Genomic DNA, 23,143 nt, shown 5'->3' with positions numbered 1-23,143 from the left:
CACGGTTAGATGAGAAGGGAACACCTTGGTCCCTCTCTCAGAACTGTCAGCTTGACAGTCGCCTCGTTCCACATCTGGCGCCTGGTCAGATGTTTCGCTAAGGAGTACCCTTTGGGAGGAGCCGTCTGAGTTTGATATTCTAGCAGTCTTTTTTGTTCTGGCCATCACGTTCTGCATAGACACAGATTCAGTCGGACTTTGTATAAAGGGCAAAGATGGGTCCAGAAAAGGGCAGGCGGCACTCCTAGTCCTAGATTCAGCCGTCCCCGGTGACCGGCTGATCACTAACTTAGGGCGTGTCGTGTGCTTCCATGGTGCCATTTCAAAAAATAAAAAGAAAATTAAGAGTAAGAGAATTGAGTTACCTGAACGGATGACAGTTGATGAAGTCCTGAAAGTTCGGGTCAGTCGGCTTGACAGAACAGGCGGTAGGCAGAAAAAGTCCGAAAATGTCAGAGCAAGTTCAGGGGTCCGAATGTTCTCGCAAAAATTCTCAAATGTGAAAATGACCGAAGTCAGCACTTCCTTTTATAGGCAAAATGAGAAGGCGAAGGGTCGCTTCCGAATTCAAATTTGGGCGGGAGAATCTCCCGGCCGTCTGCAAGGTGACACCTGTAACGGGCCGTCGCCTGTCACCGTGCGACGCCTGTCACAGGCGACACGTGACCAGTCGCGTGCCACCTGTGAGGGGCAAATGATTAGGGGATTTTTATCCACCAAGCACCGTTTGACAAGTGGACCAACCAGGTTCCGCCACGCGTCCTCCACGGACCACTTAAGACACGCCACGTGTCCACCCATGCCAAATGGGACAACCGGCCATCAAGGCCCATTTCAGTCTAGAAGCCCGATCGGCCCTAGGTTTACCTTAAACCTAGAGAGTTGCACGCTTCCCAAGGCTATAAATACTCGATTAATCCTCATTAATCAAGGGACCGAATAATTGACAGAACACACTAATAACCGGCTGATCTCGCTAGCAAAGCAGATTACCTACATTAAATACTCTCACCTAGAGAGACCTTATTACTTTAATTTCTGTATTAATTACTCCTTAATCAGGTACTAACTTGACCGTTGGAGGCGGAGCTCTCAGGAGTCTCCGTTATTTTGCAGGTACAGGCGTCCGGTTCCAGTCTCGGAATTGTAACTCTCCCGCAGGACATCAGAAAACCCCGAAACATATATATATATATATATATATATATATATATATATATGTATATGTATATATGTATAATTCGGTTGTTATTAAAATAATAAATGGATAATAAATCTTATCCAAAATGCAAAATAATAATTGAGTTTTGAAAATATTGTTGGCGCCAAAATTCAAATTTCATTTTGGCTCCAAAATTCAAATAGTAAGATAAATTACTAAAATACCCTTTTTTAAAAATACTAATTAATTAATTACCTGGAAAACAAGTCTCAAAAATACAGGGTATTACAGAGGAGGTGGCCGGTCGAATTTCGGTGGGGCTGGGGGTTGTGGCTAAGGGGAGGAAGGATGGTGGCTGGCCAGGAAGGGTTTTTAATTATTTTTTTTTCTTTTTTTTACAAAATAAAATTTGGACCAATTATGTTGCGACACATCACACATGGCTTTTACAAAATAAAAAATCACCCTTTCTTTAGGTCACTGGTAAATCGACCTAGTGGAAGAAAATCCACCCAAAAGTTCATAGTGTTCCCAAATAAGTGTAAGTTTGGATTATTGAGAGTAAATCGCTGAAAGTTCGGATTGATAAATTAAAGTGAATTTTTCTAAAAATTTTAACTTAGATTTTGGAAGCACCCAATATAATAGATTGAAAAGCGAGGATAAGTCGAATTCAGGGTTAATTGGAGGATGAAATGGAGTCGTTTGACTCTTAAAATGACCCTTTTTAATTTCTTTAGTTTTAATAAAAATGTGTTCCTTTAATGGAAGTGGTGTTACTTATGTTTGTTGAGAGATGGAGCAAAATTTCAATTTCAGGTTTACATAAACCCTTGTTGAAGGAGGATGGTAGTAGGTGTTGTTAAACCCACTTGTATGTGATGATGGTAAAAGTCATTACAACATCATAACCTTGTATGAGAATATATACTCCCTCCGTCCCACAATATAGTTTTTGTTTTCATATTTTAAAAGCCCAAAATGTTGTTCCCGTTTCTATTTTTGGATAGTATGTAAAGACCATTATACCCTTATTTTTTACTTTATTCATTGAACTTCCTAATTTACCCTTAACTTATCCACTTGCATTGTATTTTTTTTTTTTCACTTTCTCTCTCTAACTTTTGTCTATAATTGTACTTTTCACTTTTTTCCCCTTAAATTATTCACTTACCTTGTACTTTTGTCTAGCTTTTTTCCACTTTTAATGTATTTCTTCCACTTCTCCTCCCATTTCATAAATACCGTGAAAAAACACAATAGGAACTATATTATGGGACAGAGGGAGTATAAAATATGATTTTTTCAGATCGCATGATTGACATGTATGAAGCATAGATCTCAAGAGGATTTTATCCATTTGAATTATTGGGGTCCCTTAGGGTAAAACATACTGATTTTGGGCCATCTCCATCATTTCAGTAACATTCATAGATTTTTAATTGTATGTTAGAAAATACCTTGCATAACACGAAACATCATCACTAACTTCCCTCGTTCTATCAATAGTCTCATCGTATGTTTAAATGTATGTTGGTAAGTCTTATTTGCGTTATCCTCACTCGTTATAATAACTTAGAGGTAAATGTCGTTAATGACCTTAATTGGTATTGTGTGCGGGCTTCTTATACCAATAGTAACTTATGTTACTTTATTGTCCTTTCGTTTGTTGTAAACTCAGTTTAATTAATGTAATTTCAACTTATTTTCTTTTAAAAAATCTAAAAAACTTAAAACTTTAATGTGTGAAAATATTTAAAAAATATTTAAAACATGTTTACTTAAAATCCCTGTAAAACTCACCCTTTCCCATAATTACACGATCACCCGCCCCATTTATTTATCAGACCTCCATTATAACTATGGCGGGTCATGGCTCTTAAAAGGCTTCCATTCCTCCATTCCTACCTCTCTCAGTTATTTCATTGAAGCGCACTCAACGTTCTCCATTGAAGCGCAGTTGACGTTCTCCATTGAATTGCTCTCTCTCAGATATCCACTGAAGCGCATTCAACGCTCTCCATTGAAGCGCAGTTGACGTTCTCTGTTGAATCTAGTATCCCCCATTGAAGCAGCTTCTAAGGTAAGTTGTTTGTTGTTGTTATCATCGTATCAATTTCACAATCTAGGGTTTATATTTGATCTAATGTAATTTAATTATCAGTGCTTTAAGTTTAGGGTTCGTAAATCCTTAGATTATCTAAAGAAAAGAAATTTATGAGCCTAATTTGATTATTGAATCAAATATCCCTAAAATTATGAGATAATTGAATATGAAATTAAATCTCTTTTCCCTGGGCCTAGGGTGGCCGCCCCTCCTGTCCTGCCTCAGGGACAGGCCTGCAAAGAACAATGGAAGCAAAAAATCCTTTGACTAACAACTTGTTAGCTACGAGTCTACGACTACTGATTTGCATAAATAAATTGAAATTGATAAGCTTATACTATGTAACATTTATGTGACTTGAACCCTTTTTGTGATTGCAGACAAGCCAAATAAGGCATTGTTATCATCTGTGGTTTTATTTCGTTAATTATGGCTTCTTCAGATGATGCTGATGACAAGGCTAAGTCGCCATCCTCGTAAAATTTCTTACCTTCTTTTTGCTTCCCGCATATCCTGCTCAAATCCCTTTTGGCTCTTTTCTACTGCCTTTGCTCGTCCTGATCATGTTTTGCATTATGGATGCGTATTTTCAGGCCAAAAGATGTCTATAAGGATCCAGATGATGGGCGCCAACGCTTTTTGCTTGAATTGGAGTTTGTTCAGTGTCTTGCAAATCCAACTTACATCCATTGTATGTCACATCACTTATGTTATTATATCTAGTGAGATGAAATCTGGAGTTGTGCTGTGAATTGTTTAATTAGTGGAAAAGTATTTTACATGTGCAGATTTGGCTCAGAATCGCTACTTTGAAGATGAAGCTTTCATTGGTTATCTGAAATACCTTCAGTATTGGCAGCGGCCTGAGTATTTAAAATTTATAATGTAAGCATTATTTAACCACTTAAATGGTTGGTTACAATAAAACATGTACAATTTGCCAATTTGATGATTATGTAATGGAAACTTTGTTGGCTATTCTTTTTTTCTTACTTGCTTATCTAACATGACCTTGTTAAATTCAGGTATCCGCACTGCTTGTACTTCCTCGAACTTTTACAAAATGCTAACTTTCGCAATGCTATGGCTCATCCTGGGAGCAAGGTACCTTTTGTTATCTTTCTTGTTTGTCTTGATGATGCATTCAAATGTTGGTAATGAAAATAAAGGAATGAATATTTGTTGACCTGATATTGTTTAGTGTATACCTACCATTCAAAGCAAAGACTTTTGTCCTACACTCCTACCATATGTTGCCTGTTCTATCAATTATTCTGTTTTTATAGGTTAGAGGAGTACAATGTTACACATTGATTTGGGAAAAATAGCATGGTCTGAGTCAATTTGTCTATGGGCCCCCATCTACCATTGCTGATATGTGGGTTCTATACTTCTATGTATATGTTGTACTCCATAGTCACAAATTCACAATAGAAAATTTAACAAAGCCCATATTTGTTCACCTAAAAAGGGCAATTTCCAAGAAAATAAGTTTAGTTAAGGATCAATAATTCTATAAAAGGGTCATTAGCTCTAGATAAGGGATACCAAGTTTATTACTGATCATAAGGTGCTAAAGTTTTGTTAAGTTCAGATTAGATGATTTAGATAAAATCATTTTTAATAAACTTGAGATAAGGTAAATTTAGGTGAAAAGAACAAAGTGTTGATAATTTTCAAAGTAAGACTCTAGCTGTATCATAAATGGTGTTATGACTCGGTTGTAGAAAGCAGAAATCTGACTAATGTACTTGGAAGATTGTACAAAGTACAAAGAACATGTGTTGTATGAATACATCTTCATTTTCATATAGCCTTTGGTTCCAGAGTTTAGACATCATTTTCAAAGAATTTTTTGTCACAATTTGATTGCTATTATGATTGGTGTTGCTGGAATGCCCTTTTGCCCAGCCTTTCCCTCCCTCATGTTTTGGGATGCAAGTTAAGATGTTAAAACCTCACAAGCTTAGGATGTGAGTTACTGATTGTGATCTATCTATATGGTATTTTAACTTATTGTCTGTAAATAGGCTTATCACAGTAATGTGAATGGAATTCCAAGTTTGCGACTTTTTCTTTGTTATACTCCTTCCATCTACAAATGAGCGTCTTCTGTGAGTTTTTCTCTTGTCCAAAAATTGTCATTTTTTTTTTTCATTTTTAAACTTGCTGTAGGCCGGGGACTGCCCTGACAGCAAATCAACTTTATTTTATGCTTCTAATGAGTGTAGCTTAAAACCTGAAGGAAAGAGGCAAAGATTTGCCCTACAACATATGAAAGGAATAATTATAAAAACAGAGAAAGAGAGCCCTATGAGCCAGAATATTTAGATTTTACTCATTTTAGTATTCTAAATTCCATAAAAATAAAGGAAAAATTAAAATTAATAATCCCACCTTTCACTAACTTGCTCAAAACCATCCCACCTTTGAATAATCTGGAAATAATCCTACCTTTGACATTAATTTTCTTAAAACATGCCTTTTAACCTACAACTTGTTTAATAGGTTAAATTTTTATTTTTTATTCTTAATCTCTCTCATCCCCTCACAAAGTCATAACCCTCTCTCCATCATGACCAATTGACCACCAATGCTATTAGCTCCTCCCTCGCTATCTCACGCATCAACAATGTCAGCAACATTGCCCTCATCCTTCACCTCTGCCTTCACCCCACCCTTGCAACACCCAAAACAACCGCATCTCTACCTCTCCAAGCAACTACACAGTAGCAACAAAAAAATTAACGCCCAAATTGCGGCACTCCTAGCTCGGAGATTTCTCACGCCTAGCCAACAAAAACTGTGCACCTACTCCTCCCTCGTTATTAGTGTCGATGAATGAAGCTCCGTAAAATTTAGATCAAATTGGAGATGAGAAGTGATAAAGGGACTGTGTGATGTGCGTGGTGCTAAAGTGCTAAGTGGGGTGGTGGTTAAGACGAGCTAGGTTGCACGAAAACGGATACAGGAATAAAAACGTGTACGAATACAGGAACGGTATACGACAAAATCAAAATTTCCAAAAATGGGTTACGACATGGATGCGGTAAAAAAATAATTCAGTATAATATAAATCCATAAAATATTTTTGATTTAATTTTTTTTATATTAAAAAGCCATATCCAATTGAGAAATGACACGTGTCAAATTTACTTGTTAAATGGGTTACCAACAAGTCTCAACAGGTCATAGCCTGTTTTGGGAAGATTGATGTGAAAGGTGGGATTATTCTCAAATTTAGTTGTGACTGAGGAGATTGGTAAAAGGAGGGATTATTAGTTTCAATTTTTCCAAAAATAAATAGTCGTAAGTAAAAGAATCAATGTACATATATGCAACAAACGAACGATGTAACCACATCTTGGAATCAGCATCTCAACAATCGAAAATTAAATGATATAGACGTTATCCTAGTAAATGGCACAAGCCGTGCTCAACGCAGAATCCTATTCATCATTATAACCAAACCACAAATATTGAATAATCCCATAAAGTTAATATCACAAAACAATTAGCATAGAGAGAAATATGTGCTTACAATGAAGAAATCTGGGGTTGAAAAAGTGGAAGAGAGAGGTGTGGCAATGAAAGCCAAATGTACATGAGATGAAATCAATTTGTATTTGTTGAGTACCAAAATTCCATATTTTTTTACCAAATCAGTGGTGTAATAAAGCAGCTTTACTGTCTAAAGACCCTTAAGCTTTGCATAAGCTACTACATATTTGCCGGCTGAGTTCTAGCTTTTAAATCTTGGGTTAAATTTCATCTTGAAGTCCTTAAACTGAATGCCGGTTTCCTTTTTTTTTACAACATAGTAAGCAAAATAAGACAAAGACTACTTCTTATCTCTAGCGATACATGCTAGATTAATGGCAGCCTTATACAAGATACAACTACAACTACACTTAGAATTAGAATTACAAACACATAAACTATTATTAAACTTCTTCCTTGGATGATCGGAGAGATTCATTGTCGTACCACCCTTTCTCTTCATACTTGCATGAAAACTGGATTTACTATTAGGATAGACAAAGTGTGGATGCAAACTCTTGTCCCTTCTTCGAACCCTTTCTCCGATTCTCCACTTTTGAAGACTGGATTTGTTGACAACGGCTTCAGACAAGCTTTTCCTCCTTGACTTTGTCTTAATCTTGGCCAAAGAAAGAATGATGTCTTTCCTAGGAACCGGCCAAATACTATCCTTCACTTCAAGGTATTGGACTTGATACTTAACCTTGTTGTACTCAGCACCTTCTTGTTGCGGATGAACATGATCGATTTCCACACCAACAGAAGCATTCTTATATCCGTTAATCCATTCATCGATGACGACTTTTTGGACTGATGTCATCATCATGGGTAACACTTGAAGTGGATACGAGTGAGAGGACCGCTGCTTCCCTTAAGCTATGTTTGTGTGTGTGGGGGGGGGGGTCTTTATCACGATATGTTCTTTTGGGGTGAAGGTACGTACAATGTTATTAGTTGTGGTTGATAGAGCCACAACTCTTTCCCTTCCCTCAATTATCTAAATCTGCACGAGCAATTCTCAAACATGAAGATGGCTTTTTTCGATTGACAAACGAAACCTTAGGTTATGAAGAGTTAAGGTTTGAACAACACCTTGATTTCGAGTTTTTCAAATTACCAATATCCATGGGGTCTCCATCTTCTTTATTTTATGACTCTTGCCTACCATTTAGGCACTCATCGGCAGTTCCTGTTTTTGGCTTAGCAACAGAACACTCCACCTAATTCTTCTCTTCCTTGGACCCTTCAAGTCTTGTGTCATACTCCTTCAATCCTTCATTGATCGAGTTTTTTTTATCTTCACCACATTGTTGGAGATGCAATCTCTTCTGCCATCGAGATTTCTAAAGACTATTTTCTCCGATCTTTCCATCCTTTCCAATTTCCTTGTTATTTGGCTCAATCTCCTTTGTCAATTTGAAATCATCATACATTTTCTCCAAAAATCCTGACTTCTCCAACGCTACTCCCCTTCTAAACAAGGCCTTCACATTCCTTTTATTGTACTCCAAAACCAAAGAACAAGAAGTGCTAGCATCACTAAATTTGTTGAGCTTAATTGAACTTGCTGCAATATTCAAATGCAGGCAAATAGCTAGCTCTTTCAACTCAATACTAACCTCACGCTTATGAGGGTCTTCACTAACGGTACATATTATAACACACAAGCATTTGATACCCTTATTGTAAAGCACCAAAGCAGAACAAAATTTTGTCAATTTTAACAAGGAATTTGCCTCTTCCTTCAGGTCAGTCACATATGAGATAGCCCCCTCTAGACTGCTGGATCCCTCAAACATTTCCTCAACATCAATATCATCCTCCTCCAATTGATCTAGGTGATGCAACATTAAACGTCCTAAACTTGAAATTTCCCCCATACCTTAAAAATCACCCAACTAAAAAGACCCAAAATACAACTAGCATAAATCTGAACAAGCATTTAAGTAAATGCAGACCCAGAAAAGAATTAAGGGAAAATAAATAGATCTGGAGAGACTTACAAAGCAACGAGCGGCCACCCACTAATCTTCGAGGACAAAAATTGGGGACGACTAACATCAGAGGTGCATTATAGAAAGACAAGCTCGCCGGCGACCAGAGGAGGGGGGATGACCGCCGGCGAGCTTAATGTCGTTGGAACAATAGGAGGGATTGGAGAGAGGGGTAGTGGAGTTTAAGGCTAATAATTTCTCTATGGAACCTTAGAAGTGAGATTTTTCAAGACCAATGCTAGTGCTTTAATATAATGTATGTAATTTTTTTTTTTCCTCCCTGTTTCGATTTCCTTCTAAGGGATGAGATAAGAGAACATGTGAAACAAGGTGATCAAAAATATTTGGACCCCCATATATAACTTCCTAGATCCACCATTGCTCATAGCAAGTTAATGTAAAAAGCTTAGCATATATATATTCAGGGGGGGGGGGGTGGTGGAGGGATTTTCTTGCAAAATATACTCCAAAATACTAAACTCAACTCAAAGCTAATGTAAACCTATGCTGCAATTTTCCATGTAACAAATATTATTGAATGCATGTTAAAAATTAATCTAAGGATTGCTGATTATGTATGTTATATCCACATGAGACACTCAGTTATGGATGTATGAAGAGAGTTGGTTCTAATAATGTGTAGTTCTTTTAAGTGAGGAATGGGTGAGTAATCGAAAACAGAGGACTTAAAAGTTAAGATTCTTATCAATGATTTGAAAACCAAAGCTCTTGGAGTCTTGACTTTGAGCATTGTGCCACTTTAAAACAACTTGAATCTGCCATGCTAAATTCCTGTAAATCATTATTACTTTCTTATTGCTTTGCTAATTTAGTTCTTGGTTGTGACAATACCTTTTACTATCTTTTAGGTTGGGCGGTAATATGGTAGGAATGGTGATGGATTTGTGTAATTTTGCAAGCGAATTAAATACTAATGTCTATGATAATGGAACCTCGCCTTCATCTATAGGATTTTCTTCATAATTTTATATTCGTTGTCATTCTAGAAGTATGACTGAGTGCTAGTGAAAATATTAAGGATAGAGTTACCAACTTATTCTGAACTTTAGTATGGGATTTTTATTTCATCAAAAGTGCAATAAAGCTCATTGTCATTACCTTTATTTATTACTCTCTCCGTTTCATTTTGTTTGTCCCATTTTCCTTTTAGCACAATTTTCAGGGCACAAATATTTAAGCATTAGTATCTTAAATATGCGTTGTAAAAGATTGTACGAAGTTGATAATTAAAATCTACACATCGATATTATCATAAAAATGCCCTACATTTATTTTATCTTATATTTATCGATTCTTTCCAGATGTAATTGATGATTTTTTCAGCAGCTTAATGCACTAATGTTTGTCACTGAATTTCATGGAAGAAATGTTTTTGTTTTAGGTTTCTTTTACTTAATCTGTAAGTACTTTAAATTTTCAGGAAGTGGCACACAGACAACAGTTTTATTTCTGGAAAAATTACAGAAACAATAGGCTGAAGCACATTTTGCCAAGATCCCTTCCTGAACCTGCTCCTGCACTTCCAGCTTCAACTGCTGTGCCATCATCCATTCCTCCTGCTATTCCTCCCACATCTGCTCCCTCTCCAGCTCTATCTCCAATGCAATATGCAATCCCTCCTGGATCTGGTGCTGCAAAGAATGATACAAGAAACAGTGGTATTGATAGAAGAAAGAGAAAGTAAGTTTGCTAATTTTGTAGGATCTTGAAAGTTGACATCGTGCAATTCAAAGGTACACATGTAAAAAGGTGCACAGATACTGATGCAAATGACATGTACACAGGAAAGAAGGATAAGCATCTTGATTACTGGATTTGTTATTGGTGGATTGAATCTCAACCATTCTAGGAAGCAGGAGTTTGTTTAGACTTCTTGTCACCAATGGTAAACCACCACTTTATATCTTTTGTTGTAGCATATCAAATCTTTCCTTTTATCAATCAAACGTTTCAAACAAACAATATCTTAAAGTAATAGTACTTAGAAAGTGGACTTAAAGTCCTCTCTAACGAAGCTTTCCATGAAAAAAAAAAAGAAAAATTTTGATTTTCTTTTGAACTAGTAATGGTAGAACCTTATTGACAAATGTTGCTTATATGCATTGGTGTCTTAGAGCTTTCTAAAATCCCTGCATTATAAGAATTAGTGTACCTACTAATCCTTTGAGAGATTTTCCTCTCAATGCCATTTTGGCATTTTCAAATAGAGTATAACAAGAGGGGATGAACTTGATTGTAGAAAACTCTTCTCATGGTTCTCTAGTTAATGTTGCTAATTGTTGTATAAATATGACACGTTTTTCCCATGGTTGTATACTGTCTTGTCCTTCTTGGTTTTCGAAACCCACAAGATACCTTTGCCTATGGTAATTAGACCTCTAAACTTCATATGTAGCCACACTATACATGTGCTTTCTGGACTAGCTTATGTATTGCAAGTTCAGTTTGGTGTGAAAAAGCAGAGGAAAGGTTTTATTTATGGGAAACGAAGAATCTGTTCATCATGTTTGGAGATGTATATGAATTGGGTGTTTCCATTCTTGTAAATTTAAATTTGAAAGTTTGAATTGGTCATTGAGCATAAAGTAGGTTATTGTGCTCCAAAAGATGCCTTCTAGTAGATCAGAAATGAATATACCCCTCTAGCTAATACACAGACTGTGGTGGGGAATATTTTTTTTCGTCTGTTTTTGTAGAGGGGCAGATAGTTTTCCCCAAAGTGGAAACTAGAAATACTTTTTTTTTTTTTTTTTGTAGAATGCCCACATTTTCTGCTCTATTTCTTCCCTTTTACCCTCTCTTCTCTTTCATCCCCCGCCCTCCCCTCCCCTCTGCTTCCGTTCTTCCTTTTCTCTCTAACTTTTCTAATAAAGAACCATTTTCAGTTTCACATGTTTTCTGCCCAATCAAACAAAGTATCTTGGCACTAACATTGTTAGTTTGGTGCAACCATGTAGAGTGATGTTTTTCTGCCAATTGGCTCTTTTATAGGGGTGTGTGTTAAGTAATTGTAGATACAAAAAATCTACTTGAAATTTTGTAGAATTTCCTGATGTCATTCACCTCATGCGTTTTCACTTTTAATTTCATTTCTTTTACAACCATCTTAATTTATTTATTTTTATTTATTCTGATTTTACTTTGTCTTGCACCTTTTTTCTTTCTTATACATGATACATTGATACTATCTTCATAGGGGTAGCCCATGTACATGCTTCTACCGTAAGTGCTGACTCTCATTGGTAAGAAAAACCTGTTGTTAACAAGGTTGGATGTCTTTTGAGTGTACAAGAGTTTTGGGAGGGTTTAAATCTTCCAATCTATATATTTGTTTATGTTATATTGTGTTTAGGAATTGTACGTCGCTAGGTGCAAAGGCCAACATGTGTTTTTGTGTGTGAAATTTAAGTTTAAAAGAATACAGAGATAAAAGGCATTTAGATCGTTCAGTATTTGGAAATCAAATTCTCAAGAGTTATAATAGATATTAGAGCCTTTAGAAGTATCCATGAAGTCCTGAACTTCCGAAAAATTCTTTTGTACACTCAAATGTTCCTTAAAAAAAAGGCACACCAATGTTAAACATGTAGGGCACATAACTTGACACAAGCCCTTAATATATCACACAATGGCATGCACCTCGCATACATTGGCGATTGACTTGCTTGCTATTGGTGTGACACTGATTAACATTATGGCCTTTTACTGCATAAATAGTTTGTCTTTGTATCCTCAACAATTTTCACCAAGGGCTTCTCTCCTATCCTACCCCCATATTATATACTTGATTATAAATTATCTAGTGTTTGTTAGGTTAGATGAAGTATTAGTTTCTAGTAAGTTCAATGTGCATTAAAATTACTTAAATAGAGAAATTCCCACTTCCCTTGGGAAGTTTCACTCACATAGGAGGGATTAGGTAATTGAACTCTATTTTGTGGGAAGAGTTCTTCCTAGGAAGCTCTGATTCTTACTCCATGTTATGTTGTCAACCAAACAAGTGGATATGAATCTACTTCCTAGCTAGGAACATCTATGTGTTAGTTAAACATGTGCTTTGTCTCGACCCAAGCCTACGTGGTCATACTGTAGTAAGAGGCATTTCACCTTGTCAAGTTAGTACTTAGTAGTTCTATGATTTGTAGGTATTATTTCAGGATTTAAGTTGCTGAAATTGAAAGAAGAAATCCAGTACTTAATGATTTTTCTGTCAAGTTTGAAATATTGGTTTGATTGGGAAAGCTGAAAGCATGGACATGAAATGAGTTTGATACTTTCATACCAATAATTGTGACGGGGATGGGAGTCAGCAGATCATCACTTTGAATTTCTTGTTTTAATATACAAAGTATATATTATTTTTTAAATTTTGATTTCGATTTTGATAGCTTCCTGAACTAGGAAAGTTGTAACCTTGTGGTTAACCAAAGACCTACATCTAAGTTGAGCATCCTCTCTTTAAAGTGAATATAAAGAGTCACAAGGAAACAAGTCTATGGCTAATCCATGATTTTAAATTTCACAGGCACACACCTCTATAATTTAAACCCTTCGTTAATATATATTTTAGATTTCTCTTGTCCAAAAGAAAAAAAAAACAAATCCAACATAAAAGATTAAACGAAATATCCGTGTAGAATCTATAGCCGATTTTGATGAACAATCAAGGATTTCTTAGCTCACAAATCTTTCCATACCCTTGTATCTTGTTGCTCGTTCAATCAGCTTAGTCTTCCAAGTAACCCTTTAAAACGTCTTTTGTATATTGTTGTTTGTTAATCGTAGTCAAGTGGGTCATGATGCCTCATTAAAGTCATCATATACAGGGGTTTACTCTTCTATTATTGTTCAACCAAGACTTAATAGAAAATTAGATACGTTTATTATAATAACCATGATATTAATCAGCTAACTACTAGCGCACCTAGCATTTTAAATATGTTCGAGCGAAATATTATTATACGAGTTGCCGTCTTGCCGACAATAAATTTTACCAAGGAAACACTAATGTGGACTAAGAAAATGATATAGTAATCAAATCAATAAACTTTATTTTCCCAAAAATCTTCGTAACTTTTAAATGGTAGTAGAGATTCGAATGAATATTAAAAAGTGTAATAGATTTTATGGAGAATAATCATTTGAGGAGATAAATTGAAGCTATTAATTAGATATTCATATGGTCGCAATTTTGATCTATGAGAAATCTAGTAGTATGATATTAATTGGAATATCGAAGTAATGCACGGATTTAATTCATCAAACTATAAAAACAAGTAAACAACAAAGAAATATTGAACTTGTGGAAAAAACTTTATGAATTTAATGGAAAGAAAAACTTAAATTTTTACTTTAAATTACAAGTAATTTCCTCCGTTTTGGAAAGATTTTGATGTTTATCAACTTGTGGCCATACTTGGTAGATTAGATATAAGAATAAACATTGGACCTTGTTAGTTTTATTTTACCCTTTATGTTCAAAAGTAGTTGTCCGGGAGCATAATGATCAATCTTGATTCATAGAATAACAATTGGCAATAACTTGTCTCTAATCAATAATTGATGACAATTTTCCTTGTCATAATATGATCAAGATATCTTTCTATAAAAGGAATTAAGTTGATTAAATGGGAAATAAATAACAGAGTTAATCTGTTCTAGCTACTTCTTTATTTAGCTACTAAGGAATGAAGATGGTGTTGGTTTGAGCTATTGGGCATTGTCCGACATAACTAAAGTATGGCACGATAGAAACACAGGATAGTCACGATATAATACGTTAGAGTGCATGTTAGACCATGGACCACATTTGTTCTAGGGAAACACAGTATGGTATGATAGAACATAATCCAATATAACTGATCACAATCAAATCCAATTTAACTTAAATACGTAACTAATGTAAATATGAGACGACACGACACACAAACAATAGATTCGAGATGAGCCTTGGGCCCTTGGCTACCCTTTGAAAAATTTCAACTCGCACAACATTTAACCAATGGGTGCAATATTTACGGAGTACAATCAGTAGTTCAGTACTTGACCTAGTATTACTCGCGGAAATCTTCTGTATCAAAGTGAGCAATTGTCGGTTCAGAACGACAGGGTCCCACCAAGAATTTTGTTACAGTACAAAATTGAACCCACCAAAAAGCGACATGCTAATTAGCAAACGAATAATGCTAAAAATGATTGATTATTTGATTATTTCTACTTGCAGAGAAAATTTGGGCCCCATTTTAGAGCAATCAATCATAATTAACACCCTGTACTTGTTATAACACCACGATTATTCCCATACTCCCTTACTATATATACTCATTCTTCACTCTTCACATGCTCCACTCTTCCCCATCACCACCACTTGATCTCCTCCTCCTAACCCAACATAATCACAATGCAGCCATCCATGGCGGCGGTCGTATCCCTCCTCCTCTTCGTCCTCCTCGTTCCTGCCACCACGGCGTTCAACATTACGAAGATCCTTAAAGCACACCCTGAGTTCTCCACCTTCAACCAATACCTTACCGAAACCCACCTTGCCAATGAGATCAACCACCTCCAAACCATCACCATTCTTGCCCTCGACAACTCTGCTATGTCTTCCCTCCTCTCCAAGGGTTTTCCTACTCGCGTTATTCGCAATGTCCTCTCACTTCATGTCCTTGTTGACTACTATGGTGCCAAAAAACTCCACCAGATCACTGATGGTATGTACCTAATTACTAATAATATTATTTCGATTTTTTTTTACATATTAAAATTTTTAGACTTCGTATAAAATTGTGTCACAATAACTTAATGTAAGACAAGTTAATTTGTTACTATGCATATTTGAATTTTTTTTAGATGTCAACTAGATCGGTCACATAACTGCCCTTTGTGCATCTTTCTACACCAAAGAAAAAAGAAATTGTTTTTGGTCTAACTTGCGTATAAGCTACTACTACGCAATATTAGTAAGCCATGTCAACAAAAAAATAAAAAATTACACACTTCTACGACTTATGTTCATGTTGAAATTGCTTTCTTGATTTTATTTGATACATTACAAGTTAATCTGATCATAAGATATTGATATATACTTCGTATTATGTACAGGAACCACGACGACGGCTTCATTGTTCCAGTCATCAGGGGATGCCGATGGGGATGCAGGGTATGTGAACATAACAGATATGCACGGAGGAAAGGTTGGGTTCGGACCAGCTAACACGGGTGACTTGAACTCATTTTTTGTTAAGGCAGTACTAGAAAAGCCTTACAATTTATCAATTATTCACATTAGTCAAGTGCTTGATTCAGCCGAAGCCGAGGCTCCTACACCTGAGCCTAGTAAGGTTAACTTGACTTCCTTGTTGTCTTCCAAGGGTTGTAAAGAATTTTCCCACTTGCTCACCTCTACTAGCGCTCAAAAGACCTTCCAGGTAATAACTTTAGCACACCTATTATTTTGTGTCACATGAACTTTTCTGAATTTATTGAAACTTACTAAGTACATTAATATATCAAAATAAGGTGCGGAGAACAAAATTGTCATAAATGTAACACTAATGGATAACTAGTATTAATAGGGTACAAAATTTAACGTTGTTTCTCTTTTGTGTGTTTCTTATAGGAAAACATTGAGAGCGGCTTAACAGTATTTTGTGCTAGTGACAGCGCCGTGAAGGCTTTCATGCCGAAATTCAAGAACTTAACGGCCGGAAACAAGATCGCGGTACTCTTGTACCACGGTGTTCCAGTCTACAGCTCAATGAGCATGCTCAAGTCCAGCAACGGCCTTATGAATACATTAGCGACGGAAGGACCTAACAAGTACGATTTCACCATTCAAAACGACGACGAATCCGTAACAATAAAAACTAAAGTAGTAACGGCTAAGATAACGGGGACGTTAGTTGACGAGGATCCTTTAGCTGTATATAAATTAGATAAAGTACTCTTGCCACGTGAGCTGTTTAAGCCATCGGCTACACCTGAGCCGGCTTCTTCACCCGAAGCTGAAGCGCCGGGCCCTGATGCAGCCGATGGCCCTGCGTCGGATGAGGATGATGATGTGGCGGATTCGACGTCTCATAAGAAGAAGAATAATGCAGCTGGATTGATCAACGGTGGAGGATTTTTGGCTTTGGGGCTCACTTTGTGTTATTGTGTGCTGGCTGCTTTGTAAAAATAATCCAAAACATACCAAAAAATACAAAAAAAAAAAAAAAAAATATTATTTTTTAAAATTAATGGAAAAAATTGACGGTGTGATATGACGTGGATTAAGTAAAGCTGGAAGTGAGCTGGAAGATTATTTGGCAAGGTTTGAGCACCGACGATTAGCACATGAGATAGTGAGAAAGTTTATGAATTTTTTAATTATTGAGTGTAATGTTAAATAATTGGTCCACATAAAGGTTTTTCTTTATTTTTGGTGTATAATGATATGATTCTTTTTGTTTTTTGTTTTTGATATTTGGAAGATTGTACAACACGTCCCTTTTTGAATTAAATAATTAAATTGTACATGTTGGTGTGGGATTAGTTGATTGCAATTTAGATCTTACATTCAATAGTATTATAAATTTATGCATTATTCTTTGGAGGAGATGAGATTTGTGGTCGAAAGTCTTATGAGCAATGACAATAAGTCAATAAGTTATCTACTCTTTAGTAATGACAATAGTTATGACTACACTTTAGTAATGAAAATAGTTATGTTTAATGTTGAGGACAATGTGATGTATATTCGTAAATTCGACAAGTAATTATAATATCCAACACTTTGACAATCCCTTCGATACTTTTAAAAACACATCCATATTGTTGAAAGTACAATAGAAGTATAGGGCAACAAACGAAAAGAAAAGAAAAAGTGAGAGAGAGAGAGAGTGAGAGTAGTAAATTTAATTGTGTATATGTGTTGGGTTTGAGAAGTGTGGAGAATGATTTAAGAAGGCATAAGGGTGCATAGCTTTGGAAATAATTAAGCTATGGATTGATTGCTTGGTGCAAAGCAACAATGAGCATATCTCAAGATCTAGAAATGATATTGAGATGATTCAAGTTGGATGTGATAACTCGTCTAAAGAGCTTTCCAACGACTGGTCATAAGCTCGATTTGGTCAAGAATCGAGGAAGTTATGGCTGTTTTATGAAGAGATGTCTGCGCATTGCGGGAGTTCGGTCGAACCTATGAAAGTTCGCCCGAACCTGTGCATGGTTCGCCAGAACATGAGGTAGGTTCGCCTGAATACAAAGAAGAACAACATTTGAAGGCTTTTGCCAATGGAGTTCGCCCGAACTACAGGGAAGTTCGGTCGAAGTTGACCTGGTTACTGGGCTCTGTTTTTTGTGGCCCGTTTTCCCTCTTTGCGACGTGTTTTAATCTTGAACGTAGGATCGTTATATATATACTAATGTTTATTCATTGTAAGTGAGGGAATAAGATGAAGGGAAAGATGTAAAGAGACAGCCTCAATGTAAAACCCAAAACACTTAGGGTTTGAGTGTTTGAGAGGGTGAGTTTCGGGTGGGAGCTTTCAAGGTGAATTGAAAGCTTGTAAACTACATTGTTCTTCATCAAAGTATTTCTTTATAGTGGATTGGTGGGTTTTTCTCCTGGTTCTCGGGTTTCCCACGGTAAATTTTCCTTGTCTTGTTTATCACTTGTTTTTCCGTCTTCGCTATTGTTAATTGTCGTTAATCGCATACAAGCTAGCACAATGCATGCGTTAATCCTTTCAATATGTAGTTGATGATTTATGTTATAATAGATGCAAGGGGTATTAGAATGAAGCATATGAATATATGATTGATGAACTTAATGATAGATTTGTCATGAAGTTTAATAATAGGATATGTTTATTTTGGTGGAGAGAGAGTCACAAATGACAATAATGTGAACAAGATTAAACATCATGTAATGATTATCAACCCAACGCGTATATCAACTAATTGACATCCACTCGACATTAGGATACATGCCCATCAGCCCATATGTATCATTTACTCTCGAATCTTGAGAAACATAGAAGTTATTTTAAGTCACAGAAATCTTTACATTCACCTTTTGAAATTTGCATAATAGACAAGAAAGTAAAAATACTATTACAAGTAAAATAGACTCTACAGCCTGTCATAAAATCATCAATATTTCTCAGTCGTGCCAAATCTCAGTTGGGATTTATTAAATCAGAAACACAACTTGAAAGTCCAACCATGACAGAAGAAGCTGACACAGACAGTAATCACTAAGCAGCCAAAGCACCACAGTATATCATCGGGGATAGTCTCAATAGACTTCTAGCCCAACAAAATAGTGCTACATTACAACCACCTTATTCACAATTATTCATTTGGTGACACTATAAACATGCACTTGACCATGTCACAGCTAAGCGACTGGTTGGCCGTGCTCGTTCACAAGTTACGTACAAGAGATACAACTACTTTCACCACTTATTCAATGTTTATACGTGGGGTGAAGAAGAAAATATCACCAAGCCGGTCATTGCTAGGTGAATTACCACCATAAACCAACAACCCGGGTTTTCCATTGCTTTTTCCATCAGCAAAGGCGCACCAACCCCTCGGGCCTGGATGATCAGCTGAATTGTAGCCATCCTCCAATTTCTTCCACACTAGTGTTTCTGTGTCCAAAGCATAGACTTCTCCTGAGAATTTACCAGCACCTAGGTGACCCAAATCACTAGGGTCAATCTCTCCACCATATATGAATATGTACTTGCCAATTGTAGCAGTTGAAAATACACTTCGAGCTGTGGGCTTTTCGCCTGTTGTTTCAACCTCGGCCCACTCTTTCTTGATGAGATCAAAGCAGTGGACATCATCCACCTCTTTCCCTGCGAATCCATACACAACCCAAACTTTATCTTGTACAACTGCAAGCCCAGGCCCACCTCTTCCTTTGCAATTTTCACCAGGAGGTGGGAAGTTCATCCATTTTTTATCAATGGTATCATATGCCCAAAGGTCGTTTAACCGGCCAGAGAATCCACAGCCACCAAAAATGTACACATGACGATCATCAGTTGCTGTAGAATGGTAGCTTCGGTGGAGTGGCCCAGTTTCGCCACTAGAAAGAAGGGTCCATTTGTTAGTAGTTGTGTCAAAGGAAAAGAATTCATTGAGCTCTTTGTGTTCAGCATCCCTACCACCGAAGACATAGATAGTGTCATTTACGGCTGCCATTGAGACACCAACACGTGGCGGTGGGATATCTCCACTGGCTTCATTGACAGACCATGATTGGTCCTCAAGATCAAAGACATACAGCTTGTTATCAACGGGGACTCGTGGCATGAATTCACCCCCAAAGGCATAGAGCTTCTTTCCTACTATGGCTATTGCATGTGAACTCCTTGCTCCAGGCCCTATTCCATTCTGTTCAAACTAAAAGCATACAAGTATATAACTAACAAGCACCTCAGGATTTCAGTATTTTCTCTCAAAATTAAACTCAGAACACAGCTGATAAAGATCATATTAGTCGTTACAAGAAAATATCTGTATGAAGAATACCACTAATATCTTCACAAGGTAAGCGTAAACATCTAAGAACTTTATTTTAGGATATCCAAACAATGGACCAACTCTGTCCTGTCACAAAAGTATATTAGCAAATGTTTTATCATCTTTACTGATCGTATAAATCCTACAAGATTGCAGCTTTTCTAGCCATTGATAACACATTTGCAACGGTAGACTTGCTGATAACATTAAAAGTGTATGTCACTTGAAATTATGGGAAACTTTGAAAGGATATAAGCAGTCAAAACCATCATAAACATATCTGGTCTGAAGACAAATTAGACCCGCATACAAGACCTATGAGCAAAACAGTCCTATTTTTAGGAAACATAACAATTCTTGTAGGACATATCAATATACTGTAGTATAATGACATGTTTGTGCTCGTTTTCATGAAACTTGGATCAAAGCTAACAAAAAGGTTGTTTTAAAATACTCATAAAGGTCAGTGACATTAGACTTTAGACCCCTCATTGAAAAGACCCTGATCTTAATATTGCTACATCAAGACTCTGGTTGACTTGAAGTAAGACTGTGATTATGAAACAAAAATTATACCTTCAATTAGCACTAATGAATTTGATCATTTTTGTCAAACAAATGATTGGTGCATACTACATCCATCCATCCATACTCAATAATAGTGAATTAAAGTGCACTTTATTCACCTAATTTGTTAATTTGATCTTGTTTTAATCGTAAATTGGACTTGAGTATCCCTTACTAACTCTTATTTGAACTAGTCTAGACTTAAGGTGAATAGAACACAGAATCAAGCTGTCCCAAACCCTTCAAAAACAAATTTGTATACCATGATTTCACTCTTTTTAACTGGGATTGAATGTGAAAATCCGTAACCTATATTCATCAAGTTGTTGGAATTGAAAATAATATACGTGGCAATTAATTCCTGACGAAAGGAGTGTATTGATTTATTGTTGCTGAAAGGAATGTAACTCTATACAATGACACAATTACAATGATGCATGAGAAAATAGAAAGAAAAAAAAAAAAAAAATTCAAATTCAAATTCCTCATTTTAGAGAATTGCAATTTCATAATTTGCACGCAATATTGACAAATTACAAATTACAACCATGAACCTTTAAACTGCAAATTACAACCATGATCCTTTAAACTGCAAATTACAACCATGATCCTTTAAACTGCAAATTACAACCATGATCCTTTAAACTGCAAATTAGAGCAATTTACTTATTTGATCATAGGTTTTTTCTTGGTCATTACATGTTGGATTTGACATTATAATGCAAATTATAAGATTCAGAAACTCCTCGCCTCATAATCAAACAAAAGTACTCTAATATAAATTAAACCAGTTAAGATAAGCGAGTTAAAACAACAAATTGGAGCAGAATTGAGAAAAAAAAGGGACATAAATTAAGAAGCAAACCTTAGCCCAATTACCCTGAATGAACATTGTTCTATTCTTTCGAACCTCCCACTGTTTTTTTAGTGTAAAGTTTGTTCCTCGCCACCCCTTTTTATTTGTCAACGGGCCAACTGCCTCAGAAAAAACACTTCTAATGCTCTCTCTGTGTATAATATCGACGGTATTGGACTATTGGTAAATGCCAATTGCAACTGAGGCGGGTTAGGTGGATAATTGGATACACTTAGCCATATCAAATTTCAAACCAAAACCGTTTAACTGTCCAAAACCAACCGACTCAAATGAGAACTGAACCGATTAACAACCGATTTTTTAAAATCGAAAAACGACCCGAACCGTATTTTAGTAAACCTATAACCGAACTGATCCGAATAATGTTAAACTATATAAGAACCGAACCCGTTAACGAACAGAATCAGTTCTAAACCGAAATGAAATAAAACCAAACCGAAAAAGAACTTAAATTAGAGGTAATCACTGGGCGGGCCGGGGCTAAAAAAATTTGCCCACTTCTCGGGCCGGAATTTTTGTGCCCAAAAATGGTCGGGTCGTGCGGGTTTTTCGAGCGGGCCTACAAAATCAACTAAATATGCATTAAAACGCATTCCCAAACCCGCCCAAAAAAAATCGGGCCGGGTCGGGCCCAATCCGATTTCAGGCCGAAAAATTCTGCCCAAAACCCGCCCAAAAATGGGCCAGGCCAACGGGCCGGGTCTAGATGTTTCTAACCCGAAACTGTTTGATCAACCGGGATAAAATTCGTTTACACCGAACCGTAACAAACCACAAACTGCTTGCACCGAAACGTTTATAAACCGAATCACTTACAAATCGATCCGTTTATAAACCAAACTGTTTATGAACCGAACCGCTTATAAATCAATTCGTTTACAAACCGCATACTATAAAGGGAAGATTAAAAACACGTTAAAAGGAATTTTAAACAAAATCTAATTATGCACACATGTTTAATACAGGGTACATTAATGTTTTCCCTGACTTTTTTTTTGATGTAATTGTGGATTAAGGAAAATAATCTTCTTCTTCTCTTTAAATGACAATATCAAAGTGCTTCATATTTTGCTCGGAATTATATTGGACCAAAGCTATGGCCTAGTCAAATACTTATGATGTATTATTGTAATTCTGGAAATTTATAAAATGAGATGATTACATCCTTTGATCTTTCAAAAACAAATTAAAGTCAATACAAAAATTATAATAAAGAATATTATTAATCAAAACCGTTTAATTGCCCGAAACAATCAATCCAAATGAGAACCGAACCGATTAAAATTGATTTTTAAAACTAAAAACTGACTCGAACCTTATTTAATTAAACCCAAAATCGAACCGATCCG

The 23,143-nt window shown here is 36.2% G+C and overlaps 3 protein-coding genes across 3 annotated transcripts; 2 read left to right on the top strand and 1 right to left on the bottom strand.

Moving 5' to 3' along the window:
• Positions 1–2,959: 2,959 nt before the first annotated feature.
• LOC110691802 (mediator of RNA polymerase II transcription subunit 31-like) lies at positions 2,960–10,926 on the top strand. Its single transcript, XM_021868760.1, has 7 exons — positions 2,960–3,245; positions 3,650–3,745; positions 3,863–3,960; positions 4,058–4,154; positions 4,295–4,373; positions 10,245–10,504; positions 10,609–10,926. Exons 2-7 carry the CDS (start codon positions 3,699–3,701, stop codon positions 10,619–10,621), a joined length of 594 nt encoding a protein of 197 aa, XP_021724452.1. The 5' UTR covers positions 2,960–3,245; positions 3,650–3,698; the 3' UTR covers positions 10,622–10,926.
• Positions 10,927–15,148: 4,222 nt separating this feature from the next.
• On the top strand, positions 15,149–17,419 carry LOC110691801 (fasciclin-like arabinogalactan protein 2). Its single transcript, XM_021868759.1, has 3 exons — positions 15,149–15,537; positions 15,929–16,254; positions 16,446–17,419. The coding sequence occupies exons 1-3, from the start codon at positions 15,225–15,227 to the stop codon at positions 16,998–17,000; spliced, it is 1,194 nt and encodes a 397-aa protein (XP_021724451.1). The 5' UTR covers positions 15,149–15,224; the 3' UTR covers positions 17,001–17,419.
• Positions 17,420–18,789: 1,370 nt separating this feature from the next.
• LOC110691800 (nitrile-specifier protein 5-like) lies at positions 18,790–21,936 on the bottom strand. Its single transcript, XM_021868758.1, has 2 exons — positions 21,783–21,936; positions 18,790–20,230 (listed from the first exon to the last, which is right to left on the bottom strand). Exons 1-2 carry the CDS (start codon positions 21,807–21,809, stop codon positions 19,277–19,279), a joined length of 981 nt encoding a protein of 326 aa, XP_021724450.1. The 5' UTR covers positions 21,810–21,936; the 3' UTR covers positions 18,790–19,276.
• Positions 21,937–23,143: the final 1,207 nt, after the last annotated feature.

The sequence above is a fragment of the Chenopodium quinoa genome, unplaced genomic scaffold (genome assembly GCF_001683475.1).
Source record: "Chenopodium quinoa cultivar QQ74 unplaced genomic scaffold, ASM168347v1, whole genome shotgun sequence".
Taxonomy (NCBI): Eukaryota; Viridiplantae; Streptophyta; class Magnoliopsida; order Caryophyllales; family Amaranthaceae; genus Chenopodium; species Chenopodium quinoa.
Note: the sequence above shows the minus strand (reverse complement) of the source record. Positions and strands in the feature narration are given on the sequence as shown.

Coding starts and splice junctions, on each gene's coding strand:
- LOC110691802 (XM_021868760.1), top strand. CDS start 3,699: ATGGCTTCTTCAGATGATGCTGATGACAAGGCTAAGTCGCCATCCTC. Junction 3,961..4,057: donor AAATCCAACTTACATCCATT/GTATGTCACATC, acceptor TTACATGTGCAG/ATTTGGCTCAGAATCGCTAC. Junction 4,155..4,294: donor GAGTATTTAAAATTTATAAT/GTAAGCATTATT, acceptor TGTTAAATTCAG/GTATCCGCACTGCTTGTACT.
- LOC110691801 (XM_021868759.1), top strand. CDS start 15,225: ATGCAGCCATCCATGGCGGCGGTCGTATCCCTCCTCCTCTTCGTCCTC. Junction 15,538..15,928: donor ACTCCACCAGATCACTGATG/GTATGTACCTAA, acceptor TATTATGTACAG/GAACCACGACGACGGCTTCA. Junction 16,255..16,445: donor GCGCTCAAAAGACCTTCCAG/GTAATAACTTTA, acceptor TGTTTCTTATAG/GAAAACATTGAGAGCGGCTT.
- LOC110691800 (XM_021868758.1), bottom strand. CDS start 21,809: ATGTTCATTCAGGGTAATTGGGCTAAG. Junction 20,231..21,782: donor TTCAGGGTAATTGGGCTAAG/GTTTGCTTCTTA, acceptor GTATGCTTTTAG/TTTGAACAGAATGGAATAGG.